At 42.4% G+C, this 20,360-nt stretch overlaps 1 protein-coding gene across 7 annotated transcripts in view; it reads right to left on the bottom strand.

Annotated features, from left to right (window-relative positions):
- Positions 1–20,360, bottom strand: part of NACC2 (NACC family member 2) — a 120,835-nt gene that overhangs the window by 34,131 nt on the left and 66,344 nt on the right. For 2 of the 7 annotated variants that reach the window (XM_023494359.2, XM_003757485.4), the window contains one exon: positions 2,922–3,858. In XM_023494359.2, the coding sequence (XP_023350127.2) occupies positions 2,922–3,795 (874 nt within the window). In that variant the 5' untranslated portion in view covers positions 3,796–3,858. Of the gene's footprint in view, positions 1–2,921; positions 3,859–4,112; positions 4,462–5,704; positions 6,324–14,740; positions 14,763–20,360 lie in introns of those variants that run through there. The other 5 variants (XM_031954957.1, XM_031954954.1, XM_031954956.1 and 2 more) reach the window with 5 other exon arrangements.

The raw sequence follows: 20,360 nt of genomic DNA, 5'->3' as shown, positions 1-20,360 counted from the left end.
CATTCCCATCTCCAGAAAATCTTTTCCTGACTTAACATCATCAGTGGCTTCCAACAGAGACACTTCTGGAAGGTCAGACTTGACTTTCCAAAAAGAGACATCAATAATAATAACCAAGATCATAACCAAGAAAAGCATACATACAACCACATTTCCTTGACCCAGTTAAGGGCTTGTGAACCACTGTAAACCTCAACCACTGCCTTAGAGAAGTGGCATTTTACTATTAACTTGAAAACAATGGTGTGAAAAGGATGCAATAATGAAGGGAGTAAGCTTCTCTCTCAAGGGGAGATGAGGAGATTCAAGTAAGAGTATGAATAATAACCACTTCAGTTAAAATAACCCTATGGACCATAATGATTTAACATTCTTTTCATCAATTCATATTTTACAAAGTGAATTCGCCATCTCCCTCCCTGGATCCTTATAAAACACCCTGCTCATGGGTTGAGAGTATTCCCTCTATCTTATAGAAAAAGGAAACTGAGGTGCAGAGAAAACAGTAAATATACATCATGGTGGCAAGCTATGAACTAGGAACTATGACCAAACCTCTAGTCTTAGCTCAACACCAACCATTCACATTTCTTTTAACATTTTAAGGATCACCACTATCCTTTCCTCACATCAATCCCAAGAGACCAGGAATACAAGTGTAGCAGCTCCACATCTATGAGAAGCAGTTTCCTCATTATCACGACACTGAACAACCATCACAAAGTAAGCTTAAGGCAACAGAACAAGCTAATGGTTGAGTAGAGAATTCAGTTCTCTTGATTTCTATCTTGGGTTGGTTTATTTGAATCCAGCAAGTATCTGAATTAGGAGTTCGATCTTCATAAAAAGAGAAACAGGCATACCAATTTCATTAAAACTAGATGTCTGGGCAGTAAGCCATTTGATTTCGGCCTGCTGCAGAAGAGATCTTGCAGCTTCAGGCTAGTTGGTCCCATCCTGTCCATCCTCCCCTCCCCCCTTTCAAAGCCCACTACCAACTTATGCTACTGGATGCCAATCCTGGCCTGGCACTACTCATAGTGGTCTCCCATATTCTATAAGAAGTCTGCATCTTTATGGTACAACTACCCTCCTCCGACACTGGCAGATCCTCCCCCACCCCAAAGTTGTATAACATGAGCTTCCTGTTAAAATGGTAGGCAGATAAAACTGCACTGATGGACAGATTTCTCTCCTCCCGCAGGCCAAATCGGCCTTGTTGTCAGAAGGTATTTGCACGCGCAAGCACACATACATAAATGCACACACAGTTTGTTTTCAGGGAGGGCAAAGTGAGAAATTCTCTGAATTATTGAGGCCAAATTACAAAAAATGCCATTTGCTGACCCAAAACTCCTGCTATCCCCAACATGCTGAACCTGTACTTAAAATATAGGGTATCCTTCAAAACAGATTTTTACACCCAATCCTTCTAAATTTCAAGTGGAAACATAAAGGCAATTGACCCTGGGTTTGCACAGATGGTGTACCTAAAACAGATCATTATTGTCTTGACAGTCTTCCCAGCTTACCTGTCCACCATTATTAATAGAGTCAAAAAAGGAAAATATCTCAACAATTATTCTTTCTAAAAATAATATAGCACAGCCTTATGTTGCGGAGGGGGGGGGGGGGGGGGGGGGGGGGGGGGGGGGAAGAGAATCAGAAAATAAAATAGAGCAAAAGGAAACTGGTTGCTGAAACTTGTTGCTAACTCGTTCATTCACAGGAGCTGCAAGGGGATTTAAGGAAGAGGGGCAGACCAGGAGGAATGACAAGCATGTCTTCTCAGGATGTTCATCCTCCTCCATATCCCCCATCCAAAGCATTACTTTCAGATTAAAGAGTACAAACATCAAGACTATAGACAGAGAAGCAAGTTATTCCCCCATCCAATCTGATCATTGTGAGAACGCAAAATGCTGGGTGTCCCATCTTGAGGCCCTGTATACTAATTAGGTAGGTACCTCCGAATTGCTTGGTTGGACTAAATATGCCTTTTTTTCTTATCCTGAGAACTGAACTTCACCAAAAAGAAAAAAAAGCAAAAAGAGCCTATGTCATGCACCTCTCCGGGAACAAGTAGATATGATAAGAGGCAGACCCATCAAGCCGGAGCTATTTTGTGAGTAAATTTCAATGTTAGCTTTCCCTTTGGCAGAGAAGGAACATAAATGAATTAAAAATCCTGGGAACAAGGAAAAGCAGATAAGATAGCAGAGAAAGCCCTGACCCTTCAAGGATCACATCCCAAACATTATTTTATACCATCAAATCTAAACAGTCTTGGTCTCTTTCACTATAACACCAGCAACTACCTTCTTTTTCTAGTCACCATGATGGATGACCTTAGTCCCCATGATGGATGACCTTAGTCCCCAGCATCTTGAACCTACAAGTCACTGAAGCAAAAGAAGACTAAGGGAGCAAAGATGACAAGAGAAAAGGCCATCACGTTTCCAAAAGGAGCAAGCTTTGTTCCCCCATTTAGCTTCTTGAAAAGTGCTGGAAAAATGATGGGAATGTAGATAGCAGAATATGGAAAGGGGATGGATGTATAATTTCCTGCTAAGTCTTACCTGTCTTCTCTCAAAACCCAGTAAATTTGAAGCCCAATAAGAATATAGCTACAGGAAGGGAAAGAACTTGGCAACTTAAAAGCAACAACAAAAAATAAAGCTCTGGGACCTAGATTTCTAATTCAGCTTTAAGTCACGTTGTAAGCTCCATTGAGCTATGGAACCTTGGGGATCTTAACCTCTGCTGCCCCCCCAGAACAAAACAGAACAGGAAGCCAAATTCCTGGCCCAAATTAGCCCAAGGCTGATCTGCCAAAGCACAGGGAGGCCCTAGGAAGACTTCCGGAAGGCACAATGCCCGACAGCAATACAAACGAGCGCCAGGTGGTTCTGGGACGTTACCTGAGTAGCTGCCTGTGGACTTGATGTACATCTGGCCGTACTGCTCCTCCACCATGGTGTCGTACGCCTCGTCGTCCTCCTCGTCTTCTTCATTATGGTAGGAGGTGGGGCTGTCTGTGGTGGGGAGGCTGCTGGCCCCGGGGCTGGTCCTCTCACCCTGCGAGTACTGTACCTGCTGGATGTTGGGGATGAGAGTGGCCAGGCTGGGCATCCCATAGTACGAGACTCGAGACAGCTTCAGAGGAGCCGCCCCGCCCACTGCCGCCCCGCCGCCCCCCGAGCCATCCCGGGCCCCAGCTTCCAGGGGCCGCTTGGCAGACAGGCCTGGGCCCGCTGCCGGCTGGAGCTCCAGGTTCTCATGCTTCACACGGGTGAGAAGCGGGATGGGCACAGAGGGGGACATGACATAGGGTGCAGGGCCGGGCTGCAGCTGGTTGCAGGGGCTCTGGGGCTCCGAGCTGGTGTCCTCGATCATGGCGGTCTGTGAGTCACAGTGGGGCGAGCTCACCTTGAACATCAAGTCTGTGCCCCGCTCCACAATGTGCTGGATCTGCAGGAAGCCGGCCGTGTACATCACCACGAGCTGCTCGCTGGCTGCCATCCTGAGCTTCCCGGTGTAGCAGAAGGAGAGGATCTGCTGGAAGCAGGCAGGGGGCACTGTGCCGGGCAGCTCAAAGGCGCTCTTGCTGTTTCCACTGAACAAGTCCCGGAAATAAAGGCTGCTGGCCGCCAGGACCGCACGGTGAGCCTTGAAGGCTTGCCCTTTGACGACAATGGAGACATCACAGTAGAGCCCCAGCAGGCGCTGTTCATTCAGGCAACCCAGGACAGTGTTCCCAAAATTGGGGATCTCTATGTGCAACATCTGGGACATGACTGGGCAAGGAGCCAGGACACCTTAGACATTCAACACAGCTGGTTCCAAAGAAGGGCACATCTGTAAAGAAGGACAGGGGAGGTTCAAGATGGTGGGGAGAGATGGAGGAGAGGAGACAAATTGGGGTCAGTTTCTTATCTGGGGAAATGAAAATTTGTGAAAATAACATAAAAATTCACAGTTCAAGAACTTCTGGAGTGGTGGAAGGAATACCAGCTGCCCAACCATAAAGGGTTAAATGGAGATTCTGCTTTAAAAGAGAGAAGAGGAAAGGTATCTATAAGCCCAAATTTCCCCTATAACCAGTTAGTTACCTCCCTGCTTCCATAGTCCTTTCCACACTGTGATTCCAAACCATATAGCTTTCCAGAGGTTCTTAGGCAGCAACTTTGTTACCCTGAAACCCAACTTCTGAAGCAGGACCAGGAAAACCAAAAAAGTAGGAGGAAAAAACTAAAGACCCAAGACCTAACTATATGCTTGCTCCCTGAATTCTTCTTCTTCTTCTTCTGAACCATCTCCAAGCCTACAATGCTAATATTTACTCAAAGAAGAAACAAAAAAGATCTCAGCAGCAAAGGAATGAAGCTTTTGAAGGGAGAATAAAATACCTCCTACTGCCACCCTTCCTTCTCCACTTCCCCCACCAGACACCTAAGGCAGACAAGAGACTGCAGATCAGCAATTTGATGTGGCCCAGACAAGAAACCTTTGGTTTCAGAAAGGGCCCAGGGAATGCTGCCAACACTGATGGTATTCTTTTCTCCTTCAACATTTCTGGAAATTAGCACTCTTCCTGAGTAGCAACACAATCCTCACCTATCTATAGATAGGAGACATATATGTACCTATCTGAAAGAAAGGGAGGAGGGAGGAAGGAAAGAAAGAAGGGAAGGAAGGAGGGAGGGGAGAGACAGAGAGAGAAACATTCACTAATATAGTACAGTATATAATCATGGCAAAAGATTTTAAGGTATTTTTTTTCTTTCCCTTTAAGAGCATCCAGGCCCTTTATGCTAAAAGGAAAATACCTAATAGTTTTATTTTTCCCCCTTGTTCTTTTTTGACTTTCATGAAAAGAGAAAAGATAGAATGAGGAGGGAAAAAAAAGAAGTATGGGAAAAAGTTAAGAGAGAACTTGGAAGCACAAATCAACTCCTTGGTGACAACTTCTTTCAGCCATCCCTTGCTTCCCAACAACAATCCAAGATGTGGCCTTTTAAAGCTTTGGCCTCCAATCAGCTATTTTAAGGCCCTGAAAAGCATTCTACTTTGCTCCCCAACCATCAAGCATCCAAACAGTTAAAACTCTAATCCCAAACTCTTTGGTCTGAACTATACCAGGAAATGAGTTACAAACTAACTAAAAGAGACACATGCTGTCCAGACTTACGTACTTTACATACCCCTGGCCCCTAGTACCCTAAGTAGGCTTGATGCTACTGGGGAAATCCCAACCTGAGCCTGCCAGGAAGGAAAAGGTACTGAAAGGGGGGGAAAGAAAGCTTTGAGAGCTGGACCAGGACCAGACACATCCTGGTTGGTCAGGAAACCCCGGCAGAGGGACTCAAGAAATGTTTACCTGATGATAAATTCTAAAAGGGGATGAGGGTGGGGGTGGGGAAGCAGGAGAAAGAAATGAGAGAGAATTAGGAGGGGGAAAAAACAGCTGACTTAGAAAAGGCCAGAAGTCCTGCACAAAGGGCTGCTCTGTTCTGAAAAAATCTTAAGTCCGGTTCTATCTGCAGAGCTGAGGAACAGAAAGGAAAGAAAGAGAAGGAGCGAGGGAGAGAGACGAGCCGCCAGACAGGCAATCTCACTGTGCTGCTAGGTCCAAGAGAAGGCAAGAACACTCTCTAGAGAAAATTACTTTACTGGCTCCCAATCTCCTGGCTGGCAAACCTACCTTAGGATAGCGCGGGACTGTAGGTTGTCACCGCCAAAGGCTGGCTAAGTGACTTGTGCCTCTACGGGAACTGCAGCAAACGGAGGAAAGCGTGCACTCAGGGTGGAGGGGCAGCAGGGGGAGAGGGGGGGAAGTCTCCAGCCCTCCGTTTGTATCTACTGGAGCTGAGGCTATATTAGCCAGTCCAATCTCCCAGGCAGCGAACGGCATCTAAATGAACAGGCCGGATGCAGATGAACATTCAGGCTGCTCTGGGGAATGAATAGCCGTCTTTGATTAGGGACCCGGAGTAAATGCCAACTTCAAACTGAAGCTTTAAAAACAGCGAAATCTCAGAGCCAGAGGAATGCACGGCTCCGAGTGTTGGTACAAGACAGACTTTTGATGACTCACTGCAATGCAAACAAAGATGGCAGAAATACTGTACTGTACGCTGATGAAATGCTTAGTGGTGCCACGGCAACTGAGACAGGCTTTAAATTTATAGTGCAGTTTTGCATATGAATTACCCAGTAAACTGCCTCCCCTGCCATCTAGTACATCCAGAGTGTCAAAGCATTTAAACTATTCCAAACAGTCTGCAGGGTTGGCATCGCCCCTGCTTAACTCCTCCAGGGAGAGGAGGAAATGAGTTGGGAGTAGAGCAAAAGGAGGCAAAAAGAGGCAGAAAGGAATGGGGTGGGGAAAGGAGGAAAAGGAGCACCACACAGGGACAAGGGAGGCCATCAAAGAGAATGGGAGAGACAGCATCCGGGACAGAAGGGAACGAAAAACACAAGAACATACCGAGTAAAGAAAAAATAGATGTCTATTCACACCCCACAAAAACACCTTGAAAATATAAAACTTAGTATACCCCAATACCAAGCTGGTGCATTTCTCTTCAGCTGAGCTCTGTGCCTTCCAATCAAGTTTGAAAAATATCCCTAACCCCTACCTATCTCTCCCTCCTTTCAACAGGCAACTTTCTGAAATGTGATGGAGCAACTGCTGTGGGCCAAAATGTTTCCATACCCCAATACCAAGCTGGTGGGGGGGGGGGAGAGAGGAGAAGGGGGAAGTCTCCCCCCCCCCTTTTCCCAAACCAAGAACTCCTCACCACCTTTTCTTAACACACTAGAAAAACATTTTCAGCTGCAGGAATCGCGATGACTGCCCCATGGGAACAGCTCTCAGGCTGCAGCTCCATCCACTAAAAGCAAATCCATTTGCGTAAGTAATGAAATCCTAGTCACATTGTCTCCTCACTTCAGATTCAAAAAGTATTTAACATGTATTGAGCTGAGTTTGGGCCTTTTTCTGGGAAAGAGTCTGTCCCTTGCTTGTCTTTTCTGCTCTTAGGGAGGCTGATTCTATAACTCCTCCTAGGGCTACAGATAACATTCTTGATCCCCCCCCCCCCCCCCCCCCTCCAGTTTCCATTGCCTGAAATGTCTCAAGTCACAGTACCTGAATTCCAGAGCAGCTCAAAAACCATGCATGCAGATAGATACCCTGGACCCCTGCCCAACCACTTCCTAGTTACGAGAAATGTACGTGCACTGGGTATTTTCCTGTTCAATGGACCTCCAACACATTAACTTCAGGACTGCAGATGTAATGGAGGAAAAGGAAGGACCTGCAGGAGTGGGGAAGTGAGTAGGAGCTGCACTTAGGAAGCAGAGAGTTCTAACTAAGGCTTTTCCTATTCAAATCCAACATACCAGTATCCTCTTGGCATCTGAACCAATGTTGGCCACAGTAAATCGAGTAATCTCAATGCCCCTCTCATTCCCTTTCCCACTCCCTGACTAGGCTCTATTGACTGTCAATTTCCTGGTCAATTTGCATCCCCCTTTTCTCCCAGTATCCAAATGATTGGGTTTCCTTAGAGTCAGAAGTCCAAGCCAGCCTCTCTAGATGACCTACTATGTGACCTTGGGAAAGTCCTTCATTGCTTCAGGCCTCAGTTTCATTCTCTAGCTAGATAAGACAGTGGTAGTGGAATATTAAAAGCATCATATGATTAGGTAATAGAATTGTTGTGAAGATAAAGTAAAATTATTTTTAAAAAAAGCCATGAAATTGCTTTGAAAAGTATAAAGACCTAAAGAATAGTAAAGGTTTAGTGAATAGGTTACTGCCTAAGGAAAACCCTCAGAAACCCTAACATTTAAAACTCTGGTTTGCTGTGGGAGAAAGGGAAGAAAGAGAAGGCAAAGAAAGGTTGCTTCTTGAGAGAAAGCCCCTTTAGAATACAATGTGTATCTCAGAAAGCCATCTTGGGACAGGAATATCCTCATTGCTTTATCTCCATCTCCATCTCCTCTCCCCTTCCCCCCATCCCATTCTGCCTAACAACTCCTTTCAGCAAGAGGAGTATGGGAGACTAAAGAATGAGCCAGCTGGTGCCTCCCTATTCACTCACAGGCCCTGGCTTCCGAAAACTAGATAAAAACATGATGAATAGAGAGCTTGAAGAAATCCAGGTGTGTGGAAGGAGCTCTGAGCAGGGAGCTGTCCAAGTGAAGGTACTTTGGAGGCGAAATTATGCGTGGTCTTTCTTCACCACCAATATTAAGTTGATGACAACCATCGGGGGGAGTATAGAAACAAGTAGTATGATTGGGAGAAAAAAATAGCTGAGCTCAGCAGCATGAAAGCATGAATCTCTCCAAGGCATGGGAAGCATGGTCAGCATGGTCCTTCCTACTCCCTCTGTCTGAAACATTTGCCAAAATTTCTGGGGTACAGAGTGGAAAGAGGAAATAACACCCTTTATTGGCCACGTCATCAATCCTATATTGTGTTAAAGATGCTGACAAAGAAAATTCAATCATCCTTCTTTCTACCCACCTCCAAGTGGTCTCTGAAAGGAAACTAAACCTTTCATTGTAAAACAGGTTAAGGATCAAATTCTTCAAATTGGCATCCAAGGCCCATGCTTGGTATTAAGCTCCCAACTTAAGCTATCTACTTTCCAGGTGGGACTGTTTGTTGTGACTCTTCCTGGATCTTAGCCCTGATCCCATCCACAAATTTGTTCATTGTAGTCCCCCATACAGCATCCTCCCCCACCTTAACTACAATTAGATCAATCTTTAAAGGCCAACTTCAAAATCTCACAAACCACCTTGCCTTTATAATTAGCCTATACAATGGAATCTTCCCTTTTTCTGAGAGCTCACAGAAGTTTTGAGTCTGCACTAAGTACTTATCATCTGTACATGAGAGCAAATAATATAAGACTTTAGCAAAGTCTTCTCTGCCCAACTAGACTATGGCTTTTTTGAGGATGAGTATTAAGATTTCCTATTCTACTGGTTTCACAGTGCACCTCATCCAAGGTTGGGAACAGAGAAAGCATCACTGTAGGCTGAATTAGACAACAGAATCCACAGCTTTCCAGCATTTTCTTTCTTTAGGTCAGCTCAGGAAAAAAAAAAAAAAATTCACATAACCCCACAACAGAGCTCTTCACCCAGCTACCAAAGCATTTCCCATGAATAATGTTCATTCCTATAAAGTAATTTACAGATCATCACAATGTTTAAGAATGAACTACTGAAAATAGGAAAGATCAAAAAGTAGAAGTCAGTGTAAGCAGGAATGTGGAAATATAGGCACACTAATCTATTCCTAGTGGAACTATGAATGGTCTGAAAGCAATATGGATGGAAAGAAAGTAGCTAAAATGTCCATATTCTTTGATTCAGAGATTGCAGTGACAGTTGCATAGTCTATGAAATTCAAGGATTTAAAAAAATATGTTAAAATATTTCCCTACTTTGGAGGGAAGGGTGCTGGAAGCAGTAAAGATCTAGAAGCAAAGTTGATAACCAAAAATTGGAGAAGAGCTTAAAAAAAAAATTAGATTACATAAATATATTGGAACAACAATAACCAAGCTTGACCAGAAAGAATGGATGTGAGATGGAACTCCCTCTTTCTTCTTTGAAAAAGTAAGCAATGATAGGTGTGGAACACTGCATATATCAAGATGATGTGGTCTATTTTAGCTGAACTAATTTGTTTTCTTTTTTATTCTTGTTATAAAGTAGAGCTCTCTGAAAGTGGGAAGGGAGGATTCTTTGAGAAATGTAGGTGACATAAACAAAAGATGCTATTCTCTTTTAAAGAAATGAACAGCAACAACAAGATCTGCTATGAAGCAAATTTTGGAACAGAGAAGGCTTCCTGAAGAAATCTGATATGCAACAAAGCACAGAGCACATACTTCAACAGATCTATAATCATTCATGTCCTTTTAGTGGTTTAGACTGCAACCCGCCCACACCCTGTCATCTTTTGGGACAGGCCTCAAACCTATGGCCTCCAGGAAATACTCCACCAAAAAAAAATATATATATAATCCATCTACTATGTAAGGGTGCTTTCTTCTGGCTCTCCTAACATTTCCTGGATCCTACTGAAGCACTTATGTTCTTCTTCACTATGTGACCTCGGCCTGCCTCCTTTTCTAATCATACATCTCTCTGATATTCTTTTTACCCACAGATAAAATGAAGGTTAGTGTGACAGTGGGCAGAGGGCTGGCCTCGTTGTCAGGAAAATTTTAGTTCAAGGTATTCCTTTGACACATCCTTGCTGTGTGACCAGGAGCAAATTATTTAATCTTTCAATGGGCTTGGCAACTTTCTAAAATCAAATTATAAGCATGCATTGGTGGACAGAGCCTCCACACAAGGTGAGATTCGTATTCCAAACCAAAGCCAAAATATAGGGTAAACTCAACAAAATACAATAAAATTAACGTTTTAATCAAGTGATGCTTTTCCATATGAGGTGGTTCTCATTCTGACTCTAATCTATCCTAAAGAAATGTTATATATTCCATAATATCACTTCCAATTCTAAGCACCTACAATTATCTTTGGAACCAACCTGAGAATCACAGACAAATTACTAACCTATTTTAGAAGTTCTTATTTTAAAACACACAAGCCTAATGTCCATCATCAGTGTGGAAAGCAAGTAGGTATAGCAGCTCATAGCACAGTAGCTTGCTCTCCAAAGAGAAAAACCAGAGATCTTCTCATTGCAGACTCAGGTAAGCCAGCCAAAATCTTACCATTCCAGGTTTCCCCTCCCCCTGTGTCCTCCATGGTTTCTGCTTAAATACCCTAGTGTTTGGGGCCAGACAAACTTCCCCTGAGAAGTAAAGATTATTCACCTAGAAAACGATGTGACTTTCACATCCCCCAGGGGACCACAAGACAATTAGGCAGTTTTGCTGCCTTGTCCTTAAGCAACCTGTGAAGCATGGAGGCTTAACTACAACCCACCAATGTTCAACAGCAATTTATTTACAGAGAAGGAGAGGAAAGAAAGGCGCTGGTTTTAAATTGCATTCTTAGAAGCCTTGGCAGGGGCTGAAACAAAGCTGAACTTTAGTAGAAGGGGGAAAAAAAGAAAAAGGTTTTGCTTATCCTTTGAGAACTGTAAATAAAATCAGGACACAGAAATGACAGCTCTCTCTGACCCAAACATTCAGGGAAAAAGAAAAACTAGGAGAAAGTGAGGAGCAGAGAAGGGATTTAATGAGAAAGCACCTTCCTGCCTTCTTTGAAGAGGTGGGGGACAATAGCTATGGAATACTGCATGTCAGACTTTCACAATACCTTGGTTACTATTGATAAACTGCTTTCTTTCCCTTTTATTCTTTAAAGAAGGTTCTCCAGGAGGCTAAGGAAGCATATTAGGAAGAACAAGATAATAAAAATTATTTTTATAAAATCAAAATAGAAAAAGAGAAAAGGGGCTTGAGAGTAAGAACCTCTTACCTCATATACCCAGATACAGACTAAACATCCCTGATCTCTTCGGTGCATATGAAAGAATGAGGGAAATTGATCATTACACCTGGAGTTTTGGCATAATGAGGGAAAGAGGCAAGACATTCTTTATTCAAAGGAAAAGCTAAAAAGAGATTCTTGAACTTGAAAAGAGAGGCTGTATTAGATTATCCTACGGTCATTTCCAGATCTGAGATTCAAAGTAATGGAGCTGGGTGGGGTAAATGCCAGAAGAGTAGTATTAAGTAGAGTTAGTCTTAAAGATATTCTCCCCACTTTTGAGTCCTCAGTTTTCTCTCATTTTTAGATTCATTCTCTGAAAGGGTGAGATTTCATCTTTCTGAGCATCAGACTCCTCATTTGTGAACAGGGAGATAAGTTACTGGCCCACCTCCATCACTGAGCTCCTGTGAGAAAAGGCAGGCTGATGTTACAGAAAGAATGTCAAATGTGAGATTCAGGACAAACCAGCTACGTGACCATGGTCAAATGAATTCTTTCAATTCCAGTTTTCCTATCTGTAAAATGGGAACAATCCCTGTTATATCAACCTTGTTGACTCATTGTGAATATATGTGTAAAAAGCTCTGAAGACTATGAAACACTGTATTTGTTATTCTAACCACATTAAATAAAGGCTAACATATAATTCTTATTGTGGGCCAAACAGCACTTTATAATTATCTTTTTGGTCCTCACAACAACCTTGAGCGAGATAGACACTATTATCCCAATTTTACAAATAAGAAAACTGCACTGTTTGGATTTAAGTGACTTGCCCAAAGTCACACAGTAAGTGTCTGAGGTCAAATTTGTGTTTCTGTTTCCAAATCTATCTGAGTATCCTATATTCTATTAAGCCTAGCTCTCAGAGCACTTGGAAACTTTTTTTTTTTTTTTGGTAAACCACAGCCTAGAAGAAAGAGTATAGGCCAAAGCAGATCCCAGCTATTAGACCCGTTTCCTTTGATTAGGAGGTAAAGTACTCATCTTCATCAGAAATGGAGTCTATGAAATCAAAGTTTCCACCAAACCAAGGTAGGAAGATAAATGTCAGCCTCTTTATCATGACCTAGAGCTTGAAATTCTCATGAAGTCCCTTCCTCCGTATAACCATTAGGTTCCCAAAAGGCTCACATGGAACACATCAAAAGTGTGATTTGCAAGAGATATTATCTGATCAATAGCTAGGATGACCTTAACATTGACATAGACCCCTCCCTAATGGAATGGAATCTAGCATAAGGAAGTTTTGAGGAAGAAATGGAGGTAGGGAAACTGATGCTTAATGACCGTTTGTTGAAATGGATTTTGACTGCATTTTAATGCTCCCTAAGAGCAACATTTGAGTGAGAGAGAGAAATGAAGTATATCAACAAAGGTTCCTCTAATGCTCCATTTCTGTTTTTTAATTGTATCCTCTTCCCCTCCCAAAAAAGAGTTCACCTTCTCCCATTCTTTAAAAGTATGGAATAGTATTTCCATCCAATGGACTTTAAACAAAGTTTGAAGGTAGAAGCAAAGGAACCCCAAATATGGCTTTGCTGTTATTATCTGTGTGACTCTGGACACAGTATTCAATCCTCTTGGTCCTCAGTTGCCTCATCTGTAAAATGAGAATACTTGTCTACATGGCCTCTGGCGTATCCCTTTTAGCTCCAAATCTATACTCCTATATACTTTCTCACTCTACCATTTTCATTCATCTCCTTTTACCTTTTCCCCTCAGATGAAAGAGAGTGGATATGTAGTACAGTGACAGCTTCTGTTCTGGGGAAGCCAGAGATCAAATTCTGGACAACACAAAGGTCTATGTTAGCCTTCCTTCCCCTAGGGGAGGACTCAGTTAATTCCTAGCCAAAATACCCACCTGACCAGATTCAAAAAACAAAAAGTTCTTTTTGGAGGGAAGAGGTGTCTAGTGGGCAGAATATTCAAGGTTATAGGTGAGCTCCAAGGAAAGCCAATTAAGAAAGGCAAAGTTTGGGCTCAGTTCCATCTATGACCTTGTGCTACTGCAATTTATACTTCTAGCCCAATCTAGCTATTTCGGCTGAAATATTCAGCTCTTAGGAAAAGAAGCAATGTGGAGTATGCAGAAAACCACTTGGAATTCCAAGGACTTGGGTTCAAATGTTGCTTCATACACTAACTGCAAGACTGGGCAAATCACTTTAACCCTCTGAATGCTTGAGAAAATGGGAGTCATAAGAACACCTCTTTAAGTTGTTACTGATGATTCCTGCAAAATATCTCCAAATCTTAAAGCTAATATAAATGCACATCATGATGATGATGATGATGATGATGATGATGATAAAGATGAATAACTAATTTGCAATTCTCCAAAGAGTGGTTAATAGGGCTAGGAATGTGGGAAGAAAGTGAATAATAGAAAATATTTACTCCTCTCCTAACTAGCCCAAGCTAAGAAAAGACACTTAAGTCACTACTAGTAAATACAAAGAACTCTACAGTTGAAAATGAACTATTAGTAAACTCATCCAGGAAGCAGAGGTCCAAGCAAAGTTGACTCAGGTTCTCATAGTCTTTACAGAATACTTAAAACACTTTCACTGAGAGGTCATAAACATAGATAAGAGTTCCATCACCAAAAGTACAGTAATTCAATCAGGGAAGCTCACGTGAGCCCCATTATTTTTTAATTAAATTCTACCCCGCCCCTGCCCCACACACATTACCCTCCTGCTTTCTTTTCCTTCATCCACCCCAGATTCTAAAGAAGCTTGCAAAGCACACTGGAAGAATGCAACATTTAATCTTTGCAGATTACTACCAGGGAAGGAGCAAGAGGGAAGATAAATTAAATTATTTTGCAGGATTTAATTTTAAGAATCTAATAAGAGCTTTCAGGACCCAGGCAAACTCACAATCATTAAGACACACAAGCACCTTTTGGGGTAGGAAGTGAAGGGGGAAGGAATCTTACAAATTAATTAGCTCAAACAAAAACGGGAGGAAATTCTTTTTTCTGACTTCTAAAAATTCGAGAACCACATTCCCTAATTACTCCCACCCACCCAACCCAACACACAATTGCCAGATGATACATTTCATAGTCTTTGGTTTTTCCTATTGCTTTGCATAGATATACCCCTCTCCCCAATTTTGAGGCAGCATGCCCCACCCAAATGACCCTCTTCTAGCCTAAGCAGTATCACAGGGCCCCAGCCACACAAAAATAAGGAAGCATCTTAAAAGGTCAATTAGAAGAGCTTACGGAACTTCAGCCTCTGCTCCCTGCTCCGGTTCATTACCTAGTATGGTGGAGATGCCTGGTTTTTTTTTTTTTTTTTTCCCCTCCTTGTGCAAGTTAGTCTATGAGTCAGCATTAACACATATGAGAACATCAGGGCATCAGGAAAACTGCCTAGTTCTGATGCAATGGAGGTTGTAAAAAAAAAATAAAAAAAAAAAATGCATTCAGTTTGGACAGCAGCCTGTAATTCAATTGCCTTCACTTTTCAATTACTGCCTGAGAGGTCTACAGTTACCCAGGCTGCATAAAAGAAGGGAACTTTGCTTACATCTCAGGCTTAAATTAATGACTTCTTACTTTTGGCTACTGCCTGTTCCCCCTGTGAAGAGACAGCCTGACTGTAGTGCAGTTAACCCTTCAAGGGTGGCTCACTTGTTCTGATGCTCTTTGGATGAGACTCAGCTTGGTACCACTTCCTGGGGAGCAGCAGATGCTGCCACGAAAAGTTTTTGGCCAGAGGACCTAGTTAGGCATTAAACTTTGAAGCTTCTCTCAAGTGAGGCCACAGCTGCAATGGAGCTTTATTGTTAATGGAAACACTAGCTTCCCCATAGGGACCCAGGTGAGCAAAAAGCCTTTTGAAGGAGTTCTCCCTGGGCCAAGTAAAACAATAATCTCTTATATTTTTTGAATCTGTTCTATAATCTACTTCATTGATTATACATATCTTGCATGATGCCAAAAACAAGTCTGTGGCACTGAAAAGGCAGGAGTGATCAACCCTATCAGAGACCTGGAGAAACTGAGGCCATGAGAGAAAAAAAGGCCTTCTCCAAGGTCATAAAGCAAATTGTTGACATTAGAGCTGGGACTGGGCGCTAGGGCACACTACTTTGCAATTGCCACTCACTAGATGATAAATAGTTACTTAGAAAAACCTCTAACAGCAGACTAACATCAGACTAAAAAAACCTAAGGGTTTTTCCTAAGAGTACCAATTATAACATCATATTACATGTGTCCCAACACTTCCCTTGAAGGATGGCACTTTTTAATGGAAAGGGTCAACATGCCAGAAAAGCCTCAAAAGTTCATTGTCCCTCATCTCTTTCCTCTTACAACCCCTAGAATAGATAATAAAAGCCCTTTCATCCATGGAAAATCATTACAGTGACAGGAAATCTTAGATTTTTCTGAATTTTCCCCACTAAGGCTCCCTTGCTTCAACAGATGAGGGATCACAGAAATACATAACTAAGTTTTGAAGATTAAGTATAAGCAGTATAGGATGGGAATCCCAGCAAACTCTTTTCACAGCATGAATTCTCAATTTCCTGAACAGCTCCACTCCACATTACAGGCCTCTCATGACCCCCAACATCTAATATTATTTATGTGCCTGAAATATAAGGGATGACTGGCTTTTCACCTGAATCTAATAAACATGTCCTTCTTTGTTTTGGAGAGCTGGCTTAGCAGACAAACAGTATAATGCTGACACACCCAATGAGAAAGAGACACAAAGGGGACAGAAAGGGAGGAAGAGAGAGAAAGATGTCCTCAGTCCAAGATCTGCTACCAACTTAACTAACTAGCTCAGCTGTTTGACCTTCCACAAGTCAAAGGGACTTGTCTGGAGAGTTCTGGTGAGCTACTAATAATGAGATGTTCCCTCATCTAAATTCTACCTGTAAGGGGTTAAGTTTTATTAATGAACTTGGGGCTTTTGCCCAATTCTGTTCAGTTTTAAAATGGATTACATGATGAGGGATCCAATGGATCGATGACAATTTAAGATCCTGTATTTGTTTGGGGGAAGAGAATGGTGGAAGAGGAGCCACTTAACCCTGAAAGGGGGAGGAGCAGGGTTTTTTTGAGTGAAAGTTTTATCATAAATATGCCCGTAGCTGCATATTTTAAATCTCAATATTTTGACTTTCACATTGGGGGAAGGAAGACAACAAAACAACAAACAAACAAACAAATAAACCAAAAAACCCACACCACACACCAGCATCAAATTAAACCATCATGAAGAGGGAAAAGAATTGGGTGGATTTCCCAGCCCTTTGATGTCAGGGGCATTTGGCCTCTCTTAACAAAGGAAGAGGAAAAGGAGTTGTCCCTAACCCCCAATCCTCTTCAGTCATCCCCACAGTATGACTTTCCTTCTAAGGAGTGACCTAATTCCTGCTTGTCCCCCACAAACAGCAAACCCAGCCCCCAATTTGGCTGCTCAGAGAGGCTCTGAAAGCTATTTGAACAAACCAAGGGCCAAGTCCTTTGGAGTGTGTGAATCTCTTCACTGCTACAAAATGGTTCTAGAATGTTTCAAAAGAATTTAAACAGTGTTTTGAATAGAGCTGACAATCTCTCTCACCCATATTTGTAATTTAAATAACTTAAGCTTAAAGACTGCCTCCCTTGGGCACAGGTTTAATAACTTAAAAAAAAAAAAAAATCCTTTTCCTTGCTCTGTATGAAAACCTGGTTTGTCTCTTCCCTTCTTCTGCCCCAACCCCAGTCCTCACCAAATCATCCCAGACATTTCCCAGATCTTCCCAAAGTAGGGTTCCCATGGTGCTCTGGGGGATTGAAAATTGCTAAGTAGAGGTAAATAAAAAATTCGGTGTAACCATCTGCCTTTTCCTGGTTTGGATTGGTCTTAGATTGCAGTGAGAAGCCATTCCTGTGTTTCTCAACTCTATCACTGAATTTCCTTTCCTATATCCCTAGCAGGCTTCATGTAAGATTGTTGAATCTCTCCGGTCCTCAACCACTGCCGATTAAGAAATGGACTAATGTATAGGAAGGTTGTGTGGGGATGGGGTTTTAGTCTCAGAAAAACAACCCAGATTGATTCAGGAGGTTCTAGGTATGATGGCTCAAATGTTGGAAAGAGAGAAGATATGGCCTAACCACCTCTTCCCTCCCCATCTAACTTCACAGTAAAATGCCTACACAGCCCTGCACCTATTACTGAACTCATTAAAGACAGCGATACTTTGTAACATACTCCAATCTTTAATATTCATAGTTCTCCTCATTTGCATTGCCTGCCATAAATAGTTGAAGCAGAGAGGTAAGACACAAAGCCTTCCTTGCATTTCTAATTATGCTTAAAAATCAAATGTAAATCACAACACATCCAAGATACAGACAATATTAAATCGACTGCCAGCACAGTGAAAATCGCTTTGTGGGAAAAGAAAGCCAGTTAACAGTAAGAGGAAGAATCAAAGCATGTTCCCTAGAGCCACATGCATGTGGTTTCAAAGAGGCTGTGCAGCAGAGGAGGAGAAAAAAGCAGCTTGGGGCCATAGAACCAGACTACCCGGCACCCGGCTGGGCTGGGGCAAAGAAACTGCTGGCTTCAGCAGTGGGCCCTGCTAATATCACTCACTGGCCGCTAACCTTTGGCCTTCAGTTTGCTCTGCTGTTAGGAACAGGACTAAGAGGAACAGAGCAAAGGGGGTTGCTGGCCACACTGAGGTGTCAACAAGCAACCCAAGCCCATGCCAGCTCTGTGGTCAACAGCCAAGCTGCAGAGGGTGAGCTCCAGGCTGCAAACCCTGGTCTGCAATGCTGTTGCCTCCGATGATGGGATCTCCACTCAACCCATCCCCTTTCTCCTGTACCTTTCAACCCCCCCAGGGCTCTCGGGCTGCCACTGACACCTGCTGACTGAGGCAAGAAGTGACAGGACACAACTGCAGGAAGGGAATAGGAAAGGGTTTCACTGGCTGTGTATATTCCTTCCAAGAGTTTTTTTTTTTCCTCATAAGTGAGTGGGGAGAGGTGGGAAGGAATGACCTCAAATTTTACATAATTGAGAAAAACTATTGGGGAGAAAAAAGGAGGGAGAATTTAAGGGGTGTGTGAATAAGAGGTCTATTCTCTTTCCTTCCCAATGCCCCACAGAGCTGAATCCCCATAGGCAGTCCCCCACAGCATCTATATAAAACTAATCTTCTAGCATTAGGCTTGGAGAGCAAGGGGGCAGGCAGAGTGTGAGCAAATGTTGGTCCTAATTCTTATACACTTGCAGAACCTAAGAAATAGAAGAGCTGCAAATGTGGAAAATATATAGTATATGAGAGGGGAGAGGGAGAGAGATAAAAGCCTTGGGACCAAGCAAGGCAAATTAATCCTGGAGAAGTTTCTAGGATGCCATTGAGGGTAATGCCAATCGAGAGAGACTCCCTCCCACTCCATGATCTGAGTCAAGGAAACAACTTCTGGAAAGACCAACTGTACTATAGAGGGTAGGGTGGAGCAAGTTTGAAGAAGCACATCCTTTTGCAGCTTCCTACGTGGAGTTTAAGTTCAATAGATTTCAACATAGCAGACATACAAGTTCATTCTTTTAATATTTCAGTGCCCTGGGGGCAAAAATATTCTAATAAGCAGGATTCTAGAAACACCTTTAGAAAAACCTTCCAGATTTATTGCTGCCTCTCCTCCACAAATCACTTTGTATTATGTGTGCATTTATCTATACATAAGCTGACCCGCGGATATTAGCACATAAGCTTCTTGAGGGAAGGACTGATCTTTTTTGTTTGGGGAGGGAGGAGAGAGTGCATGCATGCAAACATGTGAACACACACCTACACCCCTACCTAAGAAACACTAATCATTGTAGGAATTCAACTGAATTGAAAAATCTGTCAATTCACCCTAATTAAAGCTCAAATTAAAGCCCATTATAGTAATATAATGGGCCAAGGTACATGCGTATTTACACTATGGGGTAAGTGCTTTAGAATTGTTATTTCATTCCATTTTCACAACAACCCTGGGAAGTAGGTGCTATTATCACCTCCATTTTACAGATTAAGAAACTGAGTAAATTAGTTTGAATTCATATTGACTCCAGGCCTGGCACTTCTATCCACTGAGCAACCTTGCTTGCTCAAGGTAAACAAGAATAGCCAAAAACAAGTAGGACAAAATGAGGAATTGAAACTAGTCCTCCACAACCCTGGCAGAACCCCAGAAGAGGTTCTACTTCCCTTCTGGACTTTCAAGACTATTCTCCAGGAATCAGATAGCTGATCCCCATCCAGACCTGCAAAGGTCTTATCCTTTCAACTAGATCTGTTATACCCTACACCCTAGTTTGTAGGAGAGCACTCCACATTTTTATCATGATTGATTCTATTTTAGAAATGAAAAAACTGAGATTATATGTTTCCACTTTCTATAAAAAACACTTCTCCCCTTTAATACTAGGGTCTACTCTCTATTTATTACCAATGACTTATCGGTATAGAATTTGTTTACAAGTAATAGCTCACAGTATCTCTAAGAGATTTGAGAGTAGAACTGTCTTTTGTCTTTTTTTTGTACTCCCAGTACATAATACTCATTAAATGCTAGTGAAGCAGGAGTGTGGAGAGCCGGACCTCTGGAGAAGTATACTTGAAACAAGGATACTTACACCAAGGTATTAACTCAATAGAATTGATGAGATGATGGTTCTTTAGTATACATATACTTAGTACTTAGCATGATGATGTAAAGGTTCTCTAGGTCACACATATTCAGTATTCTGTAATGATGTAATTGTAATTGAGGACTGGAAATGAAACATTCTATCTTTGACCATCCTCCTGGTGGCTCCCCTGCTTCCTGCACT

The sequence above is a fragment of the Sarcophilus harrisii genome, chromosome 2, assembly GCF_902635505.1.
Source record: "Sarcophilus harrisii chromosome 2, mSarHar1.11, whole genome shotgun sequence".
Lineage (NCBI taxonomy): Eukaryota > Metazoa > Chordata > Mammalia > Dasyuromorphia > Dasyuridae > Sarcophilus > Sarcophilus harrisii.
The sequence above is the reverse complement of the archived record's forward strand: the minus strand, read 5'-3'. Positions and strand labels throughout refer to the sequence as shown.